Source organism: Cydia pomonella, chromosome 25, assembly GCF_033807575.1.
Source record: "Cydia pomonella isolate Wapato2018A chromosome 25, ilCydPomo1, whole genome shotgun sequence".
In the NCBI taxonomy this organism is placed as follows: domain Eukaryota; kingdom Metazoa; phylum Arthropoda; class Insecta; order Lepidoptera; family Tortricidae; genus Cydia; species Cydia pomonella.
Genome location: NC_084727.1, coordinates 727799 through 751885, shown reverse-complemented (window position 1 = coordinate 751885; position 24087 = coordinate 727799). Strand labels below are relative to the sequence as shown.

At 36.4% G+C, this 24087-nt stretch overlaps 3 protein-coding genes across 3 annotated transcripts in view; 2 read left to right on the top strand and 1 right to left on the bottom strand.

Moving 5' to 3' along the window:
- Positions 1–1644: 1644 nt before the first annotated feature.
- LOC133531761 (uncharacterized) lies at positions 1645–2616 on the bottom strand. Its single transcript, XM_061870151.1, has 2 exons — positions 2370–2616; positions 1645–2294 (listed from the first exon to the last, which is right to left on the bottom strand). Exons 1-2 carry the CDS (start codon positions 2466–2468, stop codon positions 1812–1814), a joined length of 582 nt encoding a protein of 193 aa, XP_061726135.1. The 5' UTR covers positions 2469–2616; the 3' UTR covers positions 1645–1811.
- Positions 2617–3773: 1157 nt separating this feature from the next.
- LOC133531511 (uncharacterized) lies at positions 3774–16655 on the top strand. The gene is made up of 5 exons (XM_061869771.1): positions 3774–3971; positions 5474–5619; positions 7400–7523; positions 10685–10866; positions 13525–16655. The coding sequence occupies exons 2-5, from the start codon at positions 5580–5582 to the stop codon at positions 16611–16613; spliced, it is 3435 nt and encodes a 1144-aa protein (XP_061725755.1). The 5' UTR covers positions 3774–3971; positions 5474–5579; the 3' UTR covers positions 16614–16655.
- Positions 16656–20276: 3621 nt separating this feature from the next.
- The window catches only part of LOC133531515 (uncharacterized), an 87797-nt gene continuing 83986 nt past the window's right edge, over positions 20277–24087 (top strand). Inside the window, exons 1-2 of the mRNA XM_061869779.1 lie at positions 20277–20930; positions 22230–22395. Of these exons, the coding sequence (XP_061725763.1) occupies positions 20682–20930; positions 22230–22395 (415 nt within the window). The 5' untranslated portion in view covers positions 20277–20681. The remainder of the gene's footprint in view (positions 20931–22229; positions 22396–24087) is intronic.

The window sequence follows — 24087 nt, the reverse complement described above, 5'->3', positions numbered from 1 at the left end:
TTTACTTGTATCTTTGTACAAATAACCTTTCAAAGCGTTGCTAGTGCTTCTGGGCATTTTCTACAAATCGACAACCATTGTGCCTACTTTGCGTGAAACGAGGTAGCGCTACTCTAACCACCCCAGCTCCTCCACGAAGCCTAGCAAAGTTATCAGGTTGCTAACTGCCTCTCTTAGTGTGCACGGAGTCCCTAGGTATTTCCTCCTGTATACTTCTACCTGTTTGCAGTCTAGGAGAATGCGTTTCGTTGTTTCCTCTTCCATGCACGCTCTGCACATGGGGCTGTCTGTTTTACCCACATTGTGTAGGTGTTTGTTTAGTGTGTTATGTCCTGTGATTAATCCTACTATTTTACGTTGTTGGTGTTTAGGTGTTTTCAGTAGTGGTCTTTCCTTTCAAAGCGTCCTTATCATAAGTGAAAAAGTGGGACTTTATGCTTGGAAACAACCCTTAGTCATACTAAACAATACATCAACACCTCTTTTGGATCAACCCTGGCAATGGTCTGTCCTAAGAGAGCTACGAGCGGCGGTCAGGTTGAGCTGGAGCGAGGCCAGAAGGCGAGCTGAAGATAGAAAGGCGTGGCGCGAGCTTGTGAAGGCCTTTTGCACGTCTGGGGTGCCTTAGGACAACAACAACAATATACATATAAAATGTGGCATAATATTTTACATTGTATTGCTACACTAAACATGGCCTGAATTGCTGTGCTGGAAGCCCACACTATTAGGTATAGGTAATGTAATGTAATGTAATGTAAATAGCCTTTATTATTGAAGTCTTCAGTTATCACAATTAATGTAATTAATTTTGTTTCACAACATTGACCTCAACTCGTCCTTTGACGTAGGCCTCCTCCATTTCTTTCCTTTGCTGTTTGCATCCATTTACCTCCTCCTATTCTACTCAAATCATCCGACCATCTAAACTTTTGTGGACCACTCTTTCTTTTATTATATCTAGGGCACCACTCTACAAGGTCCTTTGTCCACTTATCTATGTTTTCTCTCATCATGTGGCCTGTCCAGCGCCACTTCTGTTGTTTTATTATTTTAGTTATTGTTTTTGTTTTTGATTTTTCCTTAATTATGGACAATTTGACTCTGTCTAAGTTTTATATTAAGTATGCTTCTTTCCATATGGTTTTGACACACATTAAGTTTTTGGTGCTGCTTTTTTGTAAGTCCCCAAGTTTGGCAACCATAAGGTATAGGTAGTGAACAATAAATTGGGAAACAGGAGAGGTGACTCCATTGAGCCTAAATCAAAATGTTTCATGAATGGAAATGCTTTAGGGGGGCTTGATTTCCTGAACAACCAAACTACAATGGCATATATTATCAGGACTTGCACAATGCATCCAAAATTAACAATATTTCAGTTGAGTCAGTGGGGGAAACTGCAGCATTCACATTCTTGGAGTTCAGCTCAGCATTGCTCCAAGCAATGCTGAGCGCGCATGTAACTCCTCTGGAGTTGCAGGTGTACATAGGCTACGGAGACTGCTTACCATCAGGCAGGCCGTATGCTTGTTTGCCACCGACGTAGTATAAAAAAAAAAATAATAATAATTAGGGTTGGCACAACTTTATGTCCTTTTGCGTGAACAACAGATAAGAAAATAACTTTAATTTTGACAACCCTAAATAACCGAAAGGGATAGTGCCACATATTAGAAAGAGAACATGATTTGTCCCTGAATCACTGTCAAACATCAGTTTTGTAGGAAGTTACCATACAGAAGGTAGTACTATTATTTATTCTGTGGTTAAGTTTATCATCACCAAAAGAACCTCCTTTATTCTATTACTCATTCTGTGGTATGACCCTGATATAGTTCATGGCATTCGCATGACTCTGAATTAGATCTAGCTTTCTGACACCTTTCAGGGCTTTTATCTTTTGATATGACATTATCCACTTTGTACTGTGTTTTTTCACATTGTAAATGTAACAAACCATCATCTATTGACTGGATCTTCTCATCAGTAACTAAATTTAATGTGTAATCATTTAAATCATGGTGTGTAAGATCTTCAGGTACAGTTTTCTGTTCATCTGTATCTACTCTCTTAACTTTCATGGAATGAAGATGCCTTCTGATCGTTCTGGGATTGACATCAAACCGTTCCGCGTATCGTCGAGTAGGTACAGATCCATTAGTTTCGAAGTCTGTGAGGATTTCTTTTCGCTGAACTTCGTTTAAGGCTGAAGGCCGATGATTGTTCTTCCGATGATCACAAATATTTCCCTCTTTCGCATATCGCTTTACCCACAGCGCGACTGTGTTTCGCTGAAAAAAAAAATAGTGGTCCATTTTAATTTTTTTTATTTTATTAAATTTAATACTTTGTAAACGTAGGCTCACCGTCAAGACGAGAGCTCTCGATATTGCTCGAATACTATGACCCTGTTGATGCATTGTCACTATTCTTTGACGAATATCTTCAGTGATTGCGGGGGGCATTTTCAAGTAAATAATTGTTAATCCCTAACACTAATCTTGGTAAATATATGGGAATGGGAAATAAATAGAAACATCAAACAATGAACACATTGAATAAATTGACAGCTCGTGGAAGTATTCGGATATCTCATCATATAATATTTGTAATCGCTTCAATATTCGAACACATTAGCATGCCTTTACAAATCTTGACGCGTGAAAATGCTAAAGACATAAAGTGTATTAAAAATTCTTATTGGTGTCATAATAAAATAATGCAGAAATCATTAACTCATAAAACGTTTTGATTCTTGGGGTAATATCTGAACGCTCCACGTCAATTTGCTTGACATTGACAGGCAAAGGCAATAAATTATAAAACCAAAACCATAATAAAACAGTTGATGTAATGGTGTAAATAAAATCAGGATCAAAGGATCAGGAAATCAGAGGATATTTACAGTACAGACCTTCTGAGTGGTTCACTGTCGGATCTATTTAATACATGGCAGGAACAATGGGATACCTCGAGATTAGTGACAGGTAGACATTATGGCTGTATACAACCTCGTATATCTCGAAAACCGTGGTTCTATCGATTCCGTACGTCTCCGAAATGGGTAATATCCACCATCTGTCGTTTACGTTTGGGCAAAGTATGTACTCCGTTATTTCTGGCTATGATAGGTGTTCGTGCGAACTCATTGTGTGATTGTGGGCTTGATGAGGGCAACTTGGACCACATCTTCTTTGCATGCTCAAAGTGTAGCTACTCACTGTACGATGTATTGCCCGATAATGTTCCACGACCTATATGCTTCAGCTCGCTACTTTGTTACATGGATTCGATTCTAACTTCTATCCTAATTAAATATTTACAAGCAAATAACATTAAACTATAAATAAAGTATTATCTTTTCAGACCTAATTATATATCTTTAATTTTATACATACTCTACATTATACATTTATATGGTTTTCTTCTCTCCCACTTCCTTCATGTTGGCACTATTAACGTTCTGTCATCCGCTTCCCGCTTATTTGCTAACAATTGTATACGTCATGTGTTCGTTTGTGATGTCCATAACAGTTATTTGTTTTTTAGGTTCTCCCTACCACATCCTTCCACAAGCTCAAAATATTACCGAACATTCTCCTCTCGTGTGAAAGTCAACACCGACATTGGCGAATTCACCCTGTGCAAATTGGCAGGGAGTAAAAGCCAGAAAAAAAGAAAAAAAAAAAAAAAAAAAAAAAAAAAAAACCATAATAAAACAGTTGTTTTATACCATGTTTTATAGCATACTAGCACAGTATGTACTCACAGAACCAAGCATTTATGTTGTTTCGATGTAATGGTGTAAATAAAATCAGTGAATCTGTGACAGAATGCGTGGAAAATAGTACTCAACTCTTCATGAAGCGCCTTTCTTTTAAACACAATTAGAAAACCAAGTCGAAACGGAAATACACGTTAAAATTAGGGTTATAACGTTTATTGAATAGATTTGTTTTCTTCAAAAGGTAAGTTCAGTTGAGTTTTACACTTTATTTTAACTTTATAGGCATTTTCAAAATTTCTATAAGCAGTTCCAGTTTATTTGCGGCGTTCGAACGTGGCAAATCAATCAACAGACTTTTTAAAATGTTCTTTATTGCAGTTAACTTCCAAATAATTTAGGTTCCACCACTTACCACATTTGTTTGGTGGTTTTATAGCTTAGTTTGGGACTCCGCCTACCGCTTGTTAACTTTGATCATTAGCTCTTTCTTTACTGTTTATTGTTGTCTGTAAAAAGTATTCTAGCTATCTTTACCTTCAAGAAATCAGTTGCATTAGCTACTCCAACTCAGTGGCGTGACTATATCAGAATAAAATCATCAAATTGGGCAATGGGGCCTTTGTCAAATTAGGGCCCCTCTTGCGCAAGTGGTCCTTGACATTGCCAGTGGGCCCCTGTAGTTTGCACGCAAAATTGTAGCACGGAAACCTGCCAGTATTACAGTAGATTATGCAGATGAATCTCATAACTACACTGAAATCAACCATATTATGTTGTAACCAAGCTTCTGGTTGACCAAGGATGTCTGGAAAAGGTTTTTTAGCGATAAGACCGCCTGTTGTTACTTCGTATTAAACCTGTATTTTATATACTATGTATGTCATATATTTTACTTTGTGGTGCACAATAAAGAATAAATAAATATTTGGGGATGATTGTAAACAGATCAACCTAGCTCCAAACTAAACAAACCTTGTTGTTGTTGTTGTTTGTATCCAAAGGTTGTCTGGAAGAGATCGCTTTTTAGCGATAAGACCGCCTGTTGTCTGCCTCTACATTTAATCAATTGTTTATTTTTCTTGTATCTTTTTACTGAGGTGTGCCAATAAAGAGTATTCTATCTATCTATCTTGTTCTATGCATACTAATTAACAACATATATACATATATAAATAAATACATAATTATATACATAGAAAACAGCCATGACCCATGACTCAGAAACAAATATCTGTATTCATCACACAAATAACGGATTGAGATTATGAGATTCATTTTATTATTATGTTTGTCAAATCTGACCTGGCGCTAGCTATGCATGCTTAATGCCACGCCACGGTACGATCTGACCGGACCGGTACAGACAATTTTACTTAAACTTAGTGTTAAGTATGTTCGTCATGTTTATTTTATGTTTCTTTCCTTTTGTCTGTTACCTTCCGTGATTATTTTGCACTGGATGGTCTCATCGGAAGATCAGCGTTGGAAGTCGCCAGCAACATGCTAAGATGAGGCCATTTCGTGACACTTTACTCTCACTATGTTCTCTTTTATGTCTGTCTATTATTGTTTGTGTGTTTATGAATAAAACAAATTCTATTCTAAATAAGTGCCCTTACCGGGATTCGAACCCGATACTGTGGGCTTCTTAGGCAGGGTCACTGCCCACTAGGCCAGACAGGGTGTTAACAATTTACCTACTTCTTTGTTGAAGCATTTACTTATTAAACCTTATTTTTCCAGATCCTGTTACTCGTGACAATCTGGAGGAACAATTAATAGACATACAGACTATGAAAAGATGAAAGAAAGCACAAGTAGTTCAGTTGATTGACTGGCTGTAACCATCATGGATAAACGAATGATTAACAAAGGGGGAAGGCTGTTAGGTAATTTGTTTATTGTATTTTACAAGCTTTTATTTAATTTGCCCTGTTAGTATGTATATGTGGGGCAAATCTTGGAAGCTAAATTTGACCAACTTCCCGATTTCCGATTGAGCTGAAGTAAGTCGGGTGACACTATTATACTGCATGAATTATGGTACCATCGAGCTGATCTGATGATGGAGACAGGAGGTGGCCATAGGAACTCTGTGATGAAACAACGCAATCTAATTGTGTTTGGGGTTTTTAGAATTGTGTCAATTATTAGTTGCCTTTGGTAAGCAAAATACAGTGAGCAATAAAAGTCTGTACCAAAAATTGAAATTTTGCCAAAAAACTTTTACAGTACATATGGTGCTACTTTACCGCACTAGTGCGAAAATGAGCATATTACGTTACTATGTCAAACATTTAAAGGGCCATATGTACTGTAAAACGTTGTACGATACATGTGCGAATAGATAATTCCCAACTGGTGTCGATTTAAAACACTCCCGGTCGTGTTTAAATTTATCGCCACTCGTCTTTCCTACCTATTTTTCGCACTTGTATCGTAATGTACTATTTTTATATGTTGACACTTCTCTGTTATTGTTATAGGTTTTGTCAGTTTTGTGTACAGAACCGACATTATTTTAAAAATGGATAATATAATTTTTTCATGTGTTCATCACTTGTTTCATTCGCCCCTCTCTAAAATTAATAAATATAATAAATATTATAGGACATTATTACACAAATTGACTAAGTCCCACAGTAAGCTCAATAAGGCTTGTGTTGAGGGCACTTAGACAACAATATATATAATATATAAATATTTATAAATACTTAAATACATAGAAAACACCCATGACTCAGGAACAAATATCCATGCTCATCACACAAATACATGCCCTTACCAGGATTTGAACCCGGGACCATCAGCTTCGTAGGCAGGGTCACTACCCACTAGGCCAAACCGGTCGTCAAATTGAGGGATACCTAAAGATCTTTTTCCACACCAGCTCGTAAAGGCTCTCATTATTCTTCAAACCTAATGAGGAATTTGCATTTTATCCACAAGGGTGGTAAAGTAACTTGATGCAACGATTGACTTGATACTCCATTGTTATGATTTTTAACCGCCTTCAAAAAAGGAGGTTCTCAATTCGACAGATTTTTTTTTGTATGTATGTTACTTGATATCTCCGAGAATTGTGAACCGATTTTCAATAAAAAAAAAAATAATCGAACGGGTATAACCCTGAGATGGTCCTGCTGGCACCAAGTCGGGGTCTGATGATGGGATCTTGGAGAAATCGAGGGAACTCTTCAAATGTTATAAGTACATGTATGGCGCTTTTGGTAATATATGAAGTCGGTTTTATTTTTTGTTAAAAAGTTTTATGAAAAAGCGCTGGTGGCCTAGCGGTAAGAGCGTGCGACATGCAATCCGGAGGTCGCGGGTTCAAACCCTGGCTCGTACCAATGAGTTTTTCGGAACTTACGTACGAAATATCATTTGATATTTACCAGTCGCTTTTCGGTGAAGGAAAACATCGTGAGGAAACCGGACTAATCCCAACAAGGCCTAGTTTACCCCTCTGGGTTGGAAGGTCAGATGGCAGTCGCTTTCGTAAAAACTAGTGCCTATGCCAAATCTTGGGATTAGTTGTCAAGCGGACCCCAGGCTCCCATGAGCCGTGGCAAAATGCCGGGACAACGCGAGGAAGAAGAAGTTAAAAAGTTTTATGAATGATAAATATTTAATAGGTTTCTATATCTTTTACAACCCATTTTCCAGAATGCCCCATCCTTCGAGCGGCGGCGACGCCCCTCGCGCCGCGCGTGGAGTGCTCCGTGTTCGGCTGCCGCAGCTCCGAGCGCGACCACGTCAGCTTCCATCCACTGCCACAAGATCCTGACAGGTATAAGCTGAATTTTATTACCGAAGAGCTGGCGGCTACCTCGCACAATGTATCAGTATTGCGATACAACGAGGAAATTCCGCCAGCATCCTTGGTACAATGGCTCAAGGGGGCTTTTTTATTTAGATTTAAGCTAGTTATAGTATTCCTCTGTATATATCCATTATGTGTCTTGTTGTTTTATTTATTTATTTTAAAAACCTCGGTCCGGCAACAAGGCCTGTATTACATATAATATAGCTTATAAAGTAACAATAAATAAACAACTTAAATTTAATAAAAATTTAACACTATTTCGGCGACAGAATGGCGTAGCTCTGTGGAATCTTTTAGTACAAATACTAAAATGGTTTTGAGTGATCAATTAACTATCTAATTAATATGCTTTTGTATCAATTTTGTGCTAAAATTAAAGATAAATAATAATAATAATAATAATTTAGCCTATATACGTCCCACTGCCGGGCACAGACCCAAAAAAAAAATTAAAAAAAAAATTATAAAATTAATTAAAAAAAAAATTAATTATTTATTAAAAATTGAAAATTAAAGATAAGAAGGAAAAATAAACATAATTTTGGTAATTCATACTAACATTGTATTGTAATTCGGGCGATATTCCGCAACTCGACGATTGGCGCCTATTTTGCGTTATCCAACTCCTCGAGGAATCCTATCAAACCTTTTATTATGAGAGGGGAGGTCATAAACTGAAATAAATGCCATATACTAAGAAAAAGTGACCAAGGCCTCCAGTGCCCCAGTCTGGAATCGAACCAGTCTGCTATCGCGGCAGGTGTCTGATCACTCGGCCACCGGGGTCACGGCGGCATCGGTCGAATTTTTCCAAGCATATGCATCTCCCAAGTAGCATTTAAGTGTCGGTAAAATCAATATACCAGCCAATTTAGAACTTAGGGTGGTTTAAGGGACTTATAAGAGTGTCAGAGAAAACTAACCTGAGCTCAAGCTGTATAAAATCATTATAAAGGAATCTGCGTACGCATGGGGTGTTATATCAGAAAATAAAAAATCTACTATAAAACTTTAAGTGTTGTGTGACACTTCGACCTAATTCTATCGTTAAAGCTGTATACAGGCTGTATTGTAGTATCAATTGGCACTTGTTGCTGTAAAAAAGTATCTGTAAACTCCGTTATAAAACTTTAAGTGTTGTGTGACGCTACAAGCTTATTCTATCATTTAAGCTGTATAGAGGCTGTAGTGTAGGATCACCTGGCACTTGTTGCTGTATAAAAGTATTTGTCAACTCCGATTTAAAACTAATTCTTATGGCGTAATTTTACACTATTATAAGTATAATGGTATTATAACTTCTGTCTGTAAGGTTATTATAGAACTAAAAGAATAAATGACAGCTGTAGTACAGTTTTTGTCTGTATTTCTGACCAAAGTCGCTTAAAGTAATTTTTTGGCGTAATTTTGCACTCATATAAGTATAGTAGTTTTATGATTTCTGACAAGGAGTGTATTATAAAACTAAATGAATAAATGGCAGTCATTTAAATCCAAAAGCTGTAGAAGTGACTCCATTAATTACATAGTACAGCTACTAAGATTATGATGCTCTCCAACTATCCTATAGGCTGTTTAAATACTGTCGTCATTTTACTATGAATAAAAACATATTTGAAAATATAATTAACGATAAACTTGCAAATATTTAACAAAAACTTGTCATATTATGATAACCAGCTAAAATAAATTGACTTTAACCTTAGAATTAACATTAAAAGAAAAAAAACCTTAACCTTAAAAACAAAAACTAAACTTATGTACCACTTTTAGATATTTTTGTTATGTTTTTCTTGATTATTAAGCAGGGGCGTGAATATTTTGCCAGAAAAGATACACATGTTCACAATAAATAATAATCGGCACTTACCAATAGTAATATAACTGCTCTCAAGATCCTGTATCTTAACTGCACTTTATTACTTTCCACTTATATTTGTCATTTGTCGCCATTACAAATATAACGAATGAACAGAAGACATTTTTAGACTTGAATATTTTTTATTCTATTGTAATTCTTCTTAAATACCTATTTAAAACTGATATTCTTAAATCATATTTATAAGAGATAATCTGTAGTGCTAAGGTTTCCATTTACACCGAATTACAGCTATTATACAGCTTATCTATTGCTTGTACAGCTACTGTACAGCTCTAATAACGCGAAAAGCTGTATAATTGGGGCTCTTTTTTTAACTTATAAGGGCTGTATAAGCGCTTATACAGCTAGCAATGCTACTTGGGCTCTTACTGAAGGATTACTTATTTATTTCAGTTTATAAGTTATATAGTAGTATTTCTCTTCTCTTCTTCCTCGCGTTGTCCCGGCATTTGCCACGGCTCATGGGAGCCTGGGGTCCGCTTGACAACTAATCCCAAGATTTGGCGTAGGCACTAGTTTTTACGAAAGCGACTGCCATCAGACCTTCCAACCCAGAGGATAAACTAGGCCTTGTTGGGATTAGTCCGGTTTCCTCACGATGTTTTCCTTCACCGAAAACCGACTGGTAAATATCAAATGATATTTCGTACATAAGTTCCGAAAAACTCATTGGTACGAGCCGGGGTTTGAACCCGCGACCTCCGGTTTTTACTCCCGTTATTTTTGTTGTTATTAATATAAAGAAGATTTCTTTTCCAAAGGGGAAAGTTAATGCGGTTGTACTTCCGCTTTGGGCCACACTCTCGCAGCTCGGCCTTCGGACACTGGTTACCATACTCAGTCGGACCTTCCCTTGTTGGGTCTTACATATATTATTGATACATTTAAAAGATTAAATTTGCTCTATGGAGGTTTTGACGACCGGTTTGGCCTAGTGGGTAGTGACCCTGCCTACGAAGCTGATGGTCCCGGGTTCAAATCCTGGTTGGCATTTATTCGTGCGATGAGCATGGATATTTGTTCCTGAGTCATGGGTATTTTCTATGTATTTAAGTATTTATAAATATTTATATATTATATATATCGTTGTCTAAGTATCCTCAACACAAGCCTTATTGAGTTTACTGTGGGACTTAGTCAATTTGTGTAATAATGTCGTATAATATTAAAAAAAAGACCATAGTTGGTAGATTGGTATTTGTACTTACATTTTCCCATTAAAAATGAACTCCTTGGATTCCAGATGCAGCCAATGGCTGGAGCTTATCAACAGACAAGACCTCACCAACAAGTTTGACACCAGACAACATGCCATGGTATGCTCCATGCATTTCCTGCCGGAACAAATAGTCAACGGAGTTCTGGTTCCTAACGCTCTACCATCGCTGGTATTGCCTTCAACGAAACATCAGTTCGTATTAGACGGTATGTATTATTATTACTAGGTCTTTTGGACCCGGGTACGTCCTTAAACTACGTCCAAAAGAGAGGTATGGGCATTGTGAATGTCATCTCCCTTTGTGTGGTAGGGCACAGCACAGCGGATGTCATTCCAGATCTAGAGCAGAGCACAACTTGGGAAGTACCTCCACCTTACAGAAAACCGCAGCCAAATAACACTAGACCCTACTCATAGTGTTGTGTTCCTGCCGGTAAGTAAGGTTGCCAGAGCTCAACGAGGGGGGGGTTTAGGGTCGGCAACGCGCATGTAACTCCTCTGGAGTTGCAGGCGTACATAGGCTACGGAGACTGCTTACCATCAGGCGGGCCGTATGCTTGTTTGCCACCGACGTAGTATAACAAAAAAAACGAATTATCTAAAGTTCATGACTTCCGGCTCGAGCGCCATCTTGATGGTCACGCCTCGTGATTAATTCCTTTGATTTTGGTCTTTTATCTTATCTTATACCTTTATTCTTTATTCAGGCAAACATAAAGTATAAGTTTACAGCTACAGCCAAGGCACTTATACTTATTTATTTATTCGTATGGCATTTACAGAGTCGCTTAATTATAAATTATAATAAAACATCTAAGTTCTTCACCCATTGGGCAGCGTTTGCATTAGGTGAGTGAAGATCTAGGGCCTCTCCCACAAATTTCCGTATCGGGCAATTATGTGTAATGTGGTGTATAGTCTGCACTGGGGCCCGCAGTCGCACGCTGGCGAGTCTCGCCAACCACACTTAAACAAGTAGTTCGCACAGCGTCCATGTTCGATGCGGAGTCTGTTTAATTGGCACCATTCCTTCCTAGATGCTGAAAAGCCATACGGCTTTTTGGTAGGGTCGTAGGTATTTAGGCTGGGATTTGGCAGGTTGGATTTCCACTCATCTTTCCAAGCGTCTTGTATATTGAATCCGCCTTGCGTCAGGTTTTGAGCGGTTTGATAGGGCGGGTGTCGAGACTTCAGGCGATGCTGTGGAGGGTTAAGGAATTCCTGGCGGGTCGGCAGGTTCGGGTCGCTGTGAATTTTGTTCGCTTCTTTTACCAGTGCCAGCTGTCGTCTAAGATGAGGTGGAGGGATGTGGCTTAGGGCTGGGAGCCACTGTATGGATGGGCTTATACTGCTAATAGCCTAATACATATGTAGTCAGAACATAAAATTAGTAAACTTGTATTACACACATTATACATATTTTGAACTACCTCTAGAATTAAACATACATATAATGTATTACTAAGTTACATAGAGATTAAAAAAACTGATTTTGAGTAACATTATAGGTAGAGTTTAAAAAAATCCTGATACTACGTTGTAGGGACGGCCAGTTGTCTGAGAATATGTCTGCGTTTTGGACTGTAGCTATGAAGTTATTTAGTAATTCTATTGCTCGGTACGTGGGTGCTTTAAACGAGCAATTCTTGTATATATATATAAATTTATATATTTCGGAGATCTCGGAAACGGCTCTAACGATTTTGATGAAATTTGCTATATGGGGGTTCCCGAACCGAAAAATCGATCTAGCTAGGTCTTATCTCAGGGAAAACGCGCATTTGTGAGTTTTTATGTTTTCCGAGCAAAGGTCGGTCTCCCACATATTTTTGTTTAAAGTGTGTATATCGTTAGCTTATTATACAGTAAACTAATGTGGCAGTGTGCAGTGAATGGAGAATTAATCTCGAAACGCGTTAAACCACCATTTTGCGTGCGTTGCAAGGCATATTTACTGGACCTCCAAAAGAAAGTAACGTACACTTTTGGTTGGATGACCTGCTCTATAGATATTTAAATTTAGTTATCTTTTTTTTTTGTATTCACTCCGTATTGTTCGGTTTTGCTATCCTGTCCTAAATGTTATAGTGTTAATGTTTCTGCTGTCCTTAGCTAGATGTACAAATACGGCGGCGGCAGAATAACAGCGTCCGTTGCTGGAAGTCCTTAGGGCCGCTGTGCCCCGAGGCCTTTTGGCGCAGACATTAGCTTAGCCACTTTCCCTTTCAATTAGTTTGTAAGCATTATTGTGTACTTTTATTATGTACCTATGTTTAAACTCTTGGAATAAACGGCTTTATTATTATTATTATTTGTATCTCCTTGGATTTCACGGGCCTATAAATCCCGGTCTTTTGATAGGCTTGCGTGGGGATATAGATCCAACACGTATAGGCCTCTTGGAGAGCTTTAATGTCATGTAGAATTATTATTATTATTATTTTGGAGGCAACGACTGGTAGTCCACGTGCTCCTTGTAAAATCCAGTTATCGCTTTACACGAGCTAATAAAATCACTGTCTTGTACTATAATATATGAAATCCGACCAAGATAAGTTGGCAGCGATTTTGACAGCCCAGATAATGCAAGTGTTATATAAATCGCCAAACTTCTATGAAATTATAACGTTTACTTAAAACTTTCACAGGCTGGGCTATCAGAATCGTTGCTAACTTACCTTGGTCTGACTCTACAAGGTTTTTACAACTTCTGTTGTTTTTATATGTACATTTATTCAGAGGTTGTGCAATGAAGAGGTTTTGAATTGAATTGAAAACATTTATTTCATGTAACTGTGTCTAACACATACATTTTGTTATTTGTATTTGTATTGTTTTTTAACAAAATCTTATTAACATTACAGGTTCTGCAGACTTGCTGTCAGAGCCACTGAAAGTTGAAGCTGATCTCGACATTGACATCAAATCTGAACCCGAGGCCCCACCGACCTGCAACATTGTCGAGAAACCTCAACCATCTCCGGGCCAGACTGAAATTAAAAATGAACCAAACGTACAAGTTTTTCAACATACAACACCAACAGTTAACAGTACAGGGAAAATGTCAGTTCCACCACAATTCAACTCAGCACCGATACTGTTTTCAAAGTTAACTAATCTGACTCCAGGAGTAATCATACTAAATCAAAATACTCAGATGATTGCACCAATTAACGCAACACAAATATTCAACACAACACAAACACCATTCAACGCAACACAAACACCATTCAACGCAACACAAACATCATTGAACATAACACTATCACCATTCAACGCAACACAAACATCAATTAACGGAACACAGACATCATTAAACGCAACACAAACATCAATTAACGGAACACAGACATCATTAAACGCAACACAAACATCAATTAACGGAACACAGACATCATTAAACGCAACACAAATACCATTGAGCGCAAAACAAACATCATTGAATGCAACACAAACATATTTGATTGCAACACAAACATCATCGAACGCAACACAATCATTGAAGGCAACACACATATCATTGAACGCAACACAAACATCAGTGAACTCAGCACAAACATCAGTGAACGCAACACAAATACCATTGAACGCAACACATATACTATTCAACCCAGCACAAATACCATTCAACACAGCACAAATACCATTAAACCCAATACAAATATCATTTAACCCCACACAAATACCATTAAAGCAGAAACAAACAAAATTAATCGCAGCAAAAATACCAATCAAAGCTCTAGGGCCACACCAATTCAAAACTCGTCAAATACCCAACAAACCAGAATTGCCAGAACCAACTTACTTAGACCACCAAGTCAACATTGGAACTCAGACCGATATCAGAGAAGCTTTCTATAGAAAAGCAACATTCTCCGCTGTAGAACATATCAATATACCACCTCCTAAAGATAATCGATTAGCAGATATAATGAACAGATCAGTCGCCTCTCAAACTACTCCAGAGCTAGTTGAAGTATTTATTGAAGATGTCAGGAAGAAACTTGGAAAAGAATTAGATGAAGCCAATAGAAAGTTACATGGAGCCGAAAACCCTACTATGGAGAAGACACAGTTTCTAAAAGGATGCGATAAATATTTAGATGAAAAGATAGCTAATTTCGTTAAATCTCATTCTTATCTGTCAAATAAGTTTGTTGGAAATAAGTATCCAATGGATTTTAAGATTTTTGCACTGAAATTGCATTTATGGAATCCTAAATCTTATAAATTCGTTGAGAAATTCTTCGATTTGCCTTCTAAAGATGTTATAAAACGGTTCAGGATGCCGGTGAGAAGTGGAATCAACCAGAGCCTAATGGAGGCGTTGAAAGTTAAAATAGATCAAATGTCGATATTGGGTAAGAAGTGTGTTGTGTGTTTTGATGTTGTTCAGCTAAAAAAGAATTTATATTATGATGTGGGTCTTGATTATTTGTGTGGACTGGAAGAAATAGATGGTGTTGTAGGAGAGAAGCAAGCGGAGTGTGCTGTTTTAATTGCAGTTCGAGGACTTTATACTAGATGGAAACAACCAGTATCCTTCGCTTTGGTGTCTGAGGAACGAAGACACCCACAGATACAAGCGTGGCTACATAAAACCATAGAATATCTCATCGATATGGGTTTAAATGTTAAGGCATTAATAACAAGCCCAGATGAGGAATTTCTAGAATATCCCAAAGAGCCTTATTTTGAATTAAAAGGAGGAAAAATTTATAACATAATTGACTTTCCAGATCTTTTAAAAACCGCTAGAGACGAATTAATAGAAAATGATTTCCATATAGGTAGCACTGTTATTAAATGGGAGCATGTTCTAAATGTCTATCATTCTGATAAGACACAGGAATTAAAGTTACTGTCAAACTTGACAGATAAACATGTCAGACCTGACGAAACGTCAAAGGATGATGTTAAATTGGTCAAGCAACTTTTTAGTAGTGATTTAGCTGCTGCTATGCATTTTTATGTACTTGCTCGCTTGCAAAATAAAGAAACTAAAGCTACAGTTAAATTTATGAAAAATATGAAGGAATTATATGAAATCTTGTATTCAAGAAGTTTATCAAATGCTTATAGATCAACGACTGCACAAAATAAATTCTTGAATGAAATTTTAGAATATTTCAAAACAATACAAACGAAAAACAGTCATGGGAATGTTAATGAAGGAAAATTCGTCTCTGGACTGAAATTTACACTCAAATCTATCAAGTCTTTGGCAGCAGATTTAAAGAAATGTAATGTTAATTATTTAGTAACAAAGAATCTTAGCAAAGATTTTATGCAAGACTATTTCAAAGATGTTAAACGTGCATGTGAGCTACCAAGTCCTATTGAATTTACTAGAGGATTCAGAAAACTATTATTGAGTAATATATTGAATAACACAAAAAATACTGCAACTGGAGATGATATGATGGGGACTTTAGTCAAAATATCTGAATATGTCAAAGCAGATATGAATAAAAAAGAGCAAACAGACGATACTCGTTTAAATATAGGTATCAACGACTATAAGATTCGCTGGCCTTCAAATGAGTACATAGCTGGATATATTCTACACAAGTGTCTTGAAAAACATACGTGTGAGAAGTCTGTAAAAAATATATGTGATTATTATAAATTTGAAAAACAAAACGGTGATGTACTGATAGAGACATTTCAGTGTTATAATGGTAAAAATGTTGATAAATTTTGTAATGTTCGGCCCCCGGTACAATTACAAGAATTCGTAAATTTAATGGAAAAGAGATTTAACGAATATTATTATAGTGTGAATAAAAATAATATGAATTTTGGTTGGAATTTGTATTGTATTATAGAGAAAGATTCCTTTAAAATGCCGTGTGAATGTTTTCCTAATAAGTTTTTGAGAATGTTGTATATTCGGCTTAAGATATTCAGTAGTGTTAAGGAGTATAATAAGATTAACAAAACTAAAAGATGAATGCTTAATTTAAGGTAAATAAAATGAATATATTTGATCAGAGGTACATTGTTTTATTTAATAGGGGATATTACGCAAAATTCTGCGTAGGGGGCGCAACTAGCCCTCAGTATGTGGGCCTACGAAATAGGTTAACGAAATTTCAATTTTTGCGTTTTGCAAACAAAACGTCGGCCTCTGTAAACAAACCTCCTTGATGCATCAATCTCATAGTGAAACCTTCTCAAAAAGACTTCCGGTTCGAGCGCCATATTGATAGTCACGCCTCGTGATTAATTGCTTTGTTTTTTGATCATTAATATTGTTTAAAGTGTAATATCGATAGCTTATTATACAGTAAATTAATGTGGTAGTGTGCAGTGAATGGAGAATTAATCTTGAAACGCGTTTAAGAGGCTGTCAATAGGGTAGACCGGGGACAATTGAAACAATTTGCCTTTAACCGCCTGTGATCGTTATATTTTGATGAGTAGAAAGATCTACGCTCAAAATATTTCAAGGTTAGTTATCTGGTTCCTAAATAAAATGTATTTGGATGGTCTATAATCCATAGTTTTTTGACAATAATGTAATAAAGAGAATGGGGCAGTATGGTTCAATTGACCTCACATGAGTGTCAATTGAAACACTATGTGAGGTCAATTGAAACACTCAAATATCTTCGGCACAATGAAAGTACTTATATCTGTTTTAATTTTTTTCATCACTACCTCGGCATACAATTAGCTCATCAAAAGTCCGCAAGCATAACATAAAAATTTCTCAATTTATGAGCATCTGAACATCTCGACTAAAAAACTTGAGAAAAAAAAAGAAAATACGACTTTTAGTTGTCTTTGTCGCTGCTACCTTTTAAATTTACCTTAACCAAAGTAGTTTCAGTGCAATTATAAGATATAACGATATAGAATCGCAGAAAACAAGCATAATTATGTTTCATACAAAAGTGCTTGTTTCAACTATAACAATGTTTCAATCATAACCATTCCCACACACTCTGTGACAACGAGTGTTGCAGACATCGGGATGTAAAATGAAATAATAGACGCAATAAAATAATCAGTATAAATTGTTTTATTACGTAAACAAAAACATGGCGATATGCCTATCAAAAAAAAATCCTTAACTCTCTCTGATATAAATTTTAGCAGTGGCCGACCTGTTTAATCAGCCAGTTGGCAGCAGTCGGTTGTTGCTAAAATGGCAAACATGCTTTTTGAGGTTCTCTCCGTAACATGCTTCCGTTTTCGGGGCATCTAAAAAAAACAGTTAAATAAATGTATTGTACAGAAATTGGATGTAGTAGTATAGTATTATATTTTTAATTAGCATTATTTGCAATATTTTAGTTTAATTTAGATCGCGGTGCTTGTTAGATAAAAAAAAATTACGTAAGGTTTGTCACCGACTTTAAAAGGTGATTCAAATGTAATCTGTATCTACATGAACCCGTTCATTTATTTTTGATTTTATCTAAGTTTCATTCTTTTTTTTTAGTTAAAAAATTTAATCTTTTGCGTTTATCATCAGCTTATCGTCACAATCACTAAATTTTTTTTTTCACTAAATTGTATACCTACAAACATACGGGTCAAACAGAGATCCTTCTTTTTTTTTAAACCTGTTAATAATCATTTGGTCTATACACAAAAATTATCTCCAGAATATGACAAAAACTTTTCTGAAAACCGCATCAAAATCGGTTAAGATGAACGCGAGATAATCGTGGACAAACATACATACAAACATACGGGTCAAACTGAGAACCTCCTTTTTTATGAAGTCGGTTAAAAACAAATGTTTACATTATCTCGAATAAAAAAACTGCAGATTAAAAAAAACTTCGTGTATCTTCGTATATCTTCAAATAAATGTCAACATTAATAGAATAAACATGTGCATCGAATACAGAACCTTATATTTTGAAGTCGGTTACTTTTGGGGACGATTAAAACACGAGGACGATTGAAACGTTTCAATCGTCCACAAGCAAGTTGTTTCTATCATCCCCACACCACGTTTTTCACTTCAAGGTCAAATATTATGTATAAAAAAGACTCGAACGCTGATCAACGACCATTAAAAACATTCGTTTATTCCTAACTATAACACCAAAATAATTTGATTAGTCAAAATACAAGAGTAAAAGAAGTTATAAGAAAATATACGAGAGCACAAATACTTACTTTTTACCGCGAAAAACTGGTTTGGCTCGTGGACACTCCCGTCTCGCACCGGCGCTCGAGCGCTACTGGCCAAGGATTCAAACATGGCCGACCGCGTGTTCGGAGTGTTACGTCAGACGCGTAGGTATTATAGTTTTCGAGAAATTTGACTTGTTTCAATCATGACGTGTTTCTATTGTCCCCGGTCTACCCTACCTAAAGCGCGCACACTGTCTATTTGTATCGGAGTAAATGAGATAGCACTGTCGCATGTTACTGGGCCTGGGCATAAAAAAAGTGGATTATTAGTGTAATATTTTACTCGTTAGCGGTTTAGATATAAATGTTTTGAAATTGTGATTTTAATTGCAGACCCATAAGTCAAAACAATAAAGACATAGAACCGTTTAATTGTGATTTTAAGACCAATCTTTGCAATTATTTTCTATCGAGCCGATTTCGTTCAATCATGTACCGAGTACAACCACGGTCTTTGAAATATAATTAATATGAACATATATTTTTCTTACTTGACTAAAACAAATAGTCTTTCTTAAAAAAACTGTTTAAGTAACATCAATTTCATGGACATTGGGTGTTGACAGCCCCTTAACCACCATTTTGGAGTCAACGGCCGGCAGTCCACGTGCTACTTGTAAAGTCCAGCTATTGCTTTATAAGAGCTGATAAAATCACCGTACACTGTCTTGTACAGTCAGCGTCAAATACTTCGTAGCAGTCAAAGTGGCCAAATAGTTCGGTACACCATACTAAATATATGGTGTACCGAACTATTTGGCTACTTTGACTGCTACGAAGTATTTGACGCTGACTGTACTAACCGTACAATTTTATTCGTATTTAAAGGTCCTAAGACCTTGATACTGGCGAAATAGTCCCACTGGACTGAAGCCAGAATTTAAAAAAAAGAAAAAGAAACTTCTCAAAAAACTGTTTAACGCATAGTGTGTATAAGGAGATAGAGGAGGCCGCGCTGGACCCCTGTGACCATCATCATCATGTATAAGTTACTCTATGGTTAACAATATGTGCTAGTGCTGCCCTCTGGTCGCAGAACATTACAGTAATACCCCATATTTGAAAGTTCTGAAGAAATCGAATATAGTGGCCCATTTAATTTACTAAGTACTCGTTTTTAGGGTTCCGTAGCGAAATGGCAAAAAACGGAACCCTTATAGATTCGTCATGTTTTTTACGCAAAATTACGATCTCTTTCGATTCTAATAGGAGAAAAAAAAGTGTCCCAAGATTTTTATGTTCATTCCATATTCCATTGCCATTTTTCATATAATTTTCATGGCGGTAACGGAATGGAAAAAAACTAAAATCATGAAAAATGTATGGAAACCTTGGGACACTTTCTTTTCTCCTAATAAGGATCGAAAGAGCTACCTATTTTTATTAAGATACTAGACTTCTAAACTGTATATCTATTCTATAATTACGAATCTCAATGAGTAATAAATGAAACTAAGTACCTAAGGGTGTAATTGCACAAAAGATCCCTATGGGTCGAAGTGTATCCGCAGGGGCTCCCGAAATTATAAGTCAAGTAACTATTGCTATAAATGATCACTAAGTTTTGTATTGATACTTTATTAACGCTTTAACGGAACTTTTTACTACGTTGCCATGAAAAATATAGTCCGTTTATTAAATAACCTTAATCTAAAAAGTCTTATAACTTTATATTTGTGCACCAATTCTAAACCTTATGTCGCAAAATTTACAGTAGCTATTTCCTTATTCTTAATCAGCACTTAAGCCTTTTTAGAATCATGCGTTATGAATCCCAGCCGCGCGCCGTCAGTGCCCGGCCCGCCATCTTGGCGTCAACGCGTTTCTCGTTATTCTCGTTAATTTAACCAGTTATTTAACGAAAATGAGTGACTCTGGTAGACGCGGGAAGAATATGATTTGGGATTACTTTGATAAAGTCGACGATGAAAATAAGGAGGCAGAGTGCAAACTGTGCCATAACATGTTTAATTATAGGTCAACTTCGCATAACCTCAAAAATCATTTGAAGCATAAGCATAATGATGTATTTATGAGTATTCCGGTTACTGAGATACCGGGGAAGATTATAAAAATGAGGAAGAACAGGTCCTCTGTATGGGAATATTTTGAGGTAAGATATTTATCTTAAATTGTAGGTATGTAAATTTTCTAACAAGAAATTGCCGTTTATTAGTTAATGGAGTAAATAAAGAAAAACGAAACGATTCCAAGCTCGTCGTTGCGTTCCGTTGGACGGACGCAAGTGAGTCAAGTGACGCAATGACAACAGAGGGCCTAGCCAAGATGCTAAGCGATTGGCATTGGCTAGGCACCCAGTTATTCGCCGAAGGGAACGCCAGAGTTGTTTGCAATGGTCTTGACACGATGGCGGTAAACAAGGGTACGAGGTGTCACATGTGCGTTGCCAGGTAAACTGGGATTTAGGTATACCTCATGATGTATGATATGACATAGGTAATATTACGAGTACTTATATAATGTATAATATATATATAAATGTAATATATATTTGAATATTATAATTATATTAGACGACCGGTTTGGCCTAGTGGGTAGTGACCCTGCCTACGAAGCTGATGGTCCCGGGTTCAAATCCTGGTAAGGGCATTTGTTCGTGTGATGAGCATGGATATTTGTTCCTGAGTCAGGGGTGTTTTCTATGTATTTAAGTATTTATAAATATTTATATATTATATATATCGTTGTCTAAGTACCCTCAACACAAGCCTTATTGAGCTTACTGTGGGACTTAGTCAATTTGTGTAATAATGTCCTATAAAAAAATATTTATATATTCACTTTTGTTCCATATTAAATCACTAATATTCTTACTGGATTCTCATGTCTTTCTATTTCTGGCTGCATGGTCACACTTTTCATGTTTTCTACCATGCTCCTGGCAAATGAGCATAATATTACAAAGCTTAAAAAAACAGTCGGGATCTGTGGGCCTACCGTGAAAACCGACATTTTCTTTTATTCCAATGAAGGCGTAATTAGAGTGACAGAGAAAGATGCCCCCAATTTGCGAACTTCGATTTTCGCGGTTTAGCCCAGTTTAAGAGCATGTTCGGTATCGTGTTCTGATTAGATTTTTTTTATGCGAAACATTTTGGTCTTTGTACTTGGACGTGGCCGACCTGCCCCAATGAAAAAAAGTTTTTTTTTTGCGTAAACACGATATCAAATTTGGCATTAAACGGATCTCCACTGTTTTAGTTACACCTTGTATAGTCCGCCTGCTAGTAATCTGCTACCCTGTGCTACAAAGTGGATAAATACGAGTACCATCATTTATGTGAAATTACTATGAAAATATGACGTTTATAATGACACTGCCTCACTTAGTTCAGTTCAAGTCGATGTAAAGTTAGCTTAGACGAACTTTACTACTAGATGCGATCCACAGGTATTCGACAACGAGAAGAAAATTGCGAGCTGTAACGAGTGCCAGCGCACCATCTCGTACAGGACCACCACGGCCAACCTGAAGACGCATCTCCGACGGGTGCATGAGCAGCTGTACGTCGAGATGGAGGGGGAGGAGAAAGAAGTGGTTCTTGAAGAAGACGGGGGTAAGTAGGCAGTTTATACTACATAAGAGGATGATGGTGATAGCGAGGTAGTTTATAACGACACATGCAACGAGTGCCAGAGGACCAAGTACAAGACCACCGCGGCCAATCTGAAGGCGCATCTCCGACGTGTTCACAAGCAGCTCTACGCTGAGATGGAGGGGAAGGAGAAAGTAGTGTTTCTTGAGGAAGATGGGGGTAAGTAGTTCTTACATGGACGTTTCATAAAACAAGTCTTAACATGTGTAAAATTAAGAAAAACTCCAAGGCAATGAAATGGACGAACCAATTTGATAAGACATGTCAAAAACTTGCGCTAGAAACCTGATTTCTAACAAAAAATACGCAATCGTTACCTGTTTAAGAACACAGACAGACAACAGACAAACACACATAGCGGTCAAACTCATAACACCCCGTCGGGGGCTAAAAATATTGTTTGACTTGTAGTTTCATAAAATGAGCCTTTTAAAAAGTCTTGTAAAAGACTAATAAAGTGCGCAAAATATGATACGCTCTACAAAAACGCTCAATTGGATTGTCTTAGATTTTTTTTGCGTATTATTGTAGATATTATTGGTTAAGGTTTCATTTATTTTACAATGTAAAAAAAACCAGTTGAATGGAGAAAGCTAAAGAGTGACATATGTAACCTTCAATAATGGAAAAATGCACGGAAAATGTAAGTTCAAATGTTACACAACACCACTATTTAAAAGTAAATAAATGCCATTTGTAAACCTATGTAAACAAGTATTATAATATAGTAAAACCTATAAAACTTAGTAACGAATCTAAACATTCACTTGATCTACGCTACGAGTTTTGAAATCAGTGCCATCTATACAAATCTGGCGGAACTAAGAAGCAAAATGACTAAAATTAATTACTACTATTTATTTAAAAAAAAATATTATTATGTTTTCAAATTTGTTTATTTGTCTTTATTTATGGCCTTAGGAAAAAACGGCATAACGAAAAATAGTTGTTTAACATAACGTGCATGCGTTCGGTTATTATTTGGTTTATAACCTCAAATTGGGGTTATAAAACGTTATGCTTAAATAACGGTAAAACGGTGTAAAGTTATATTATTAACTTTATTATATTTGATGTTCGTTAGTTAATAGTAACGACAAATTATATTCATAACCGAACGACATTTTTACTCCTGTAAATTTAGTAAACCACGCGAATAAAATGAGGTTATTTTTCTTTCATTTCTTTATGATAAGTAACTTATTATTTCGCTCTCTTGAGATGTTTAACAATTTCACCGAAATTTTTAAAAGCCATTCGATAGATTTAAATTTCAGTCTATTTTCGTATAAATTTGGCTGGAATAAGTTTTTTTTATAAGTTTTCCTTCTACAACATGGGTAACCCGTAGGTAAAATAACTTAGTCTGATAGGTATTACAACATTTTGATTCACTGTAATAATAAGTGCATTGAATAATAGGTAACTGCATCAGAAGATTTACAAAACACATTTCGCTACGTGAGTGTTTTCACGATTCCCACTTACGATATGTCACGCCATATCTAAAATTCGAATCTGGACAGTTTTTATTTCGCATCTTATTTTTCAAACAATACAGTTCAAAATTCAACGACTAATTAACTTGTTTACGTCGTACCAACATTCTGGAAAAGATTATGCATTACCAACGAGCATTCAAATTTGAACTTT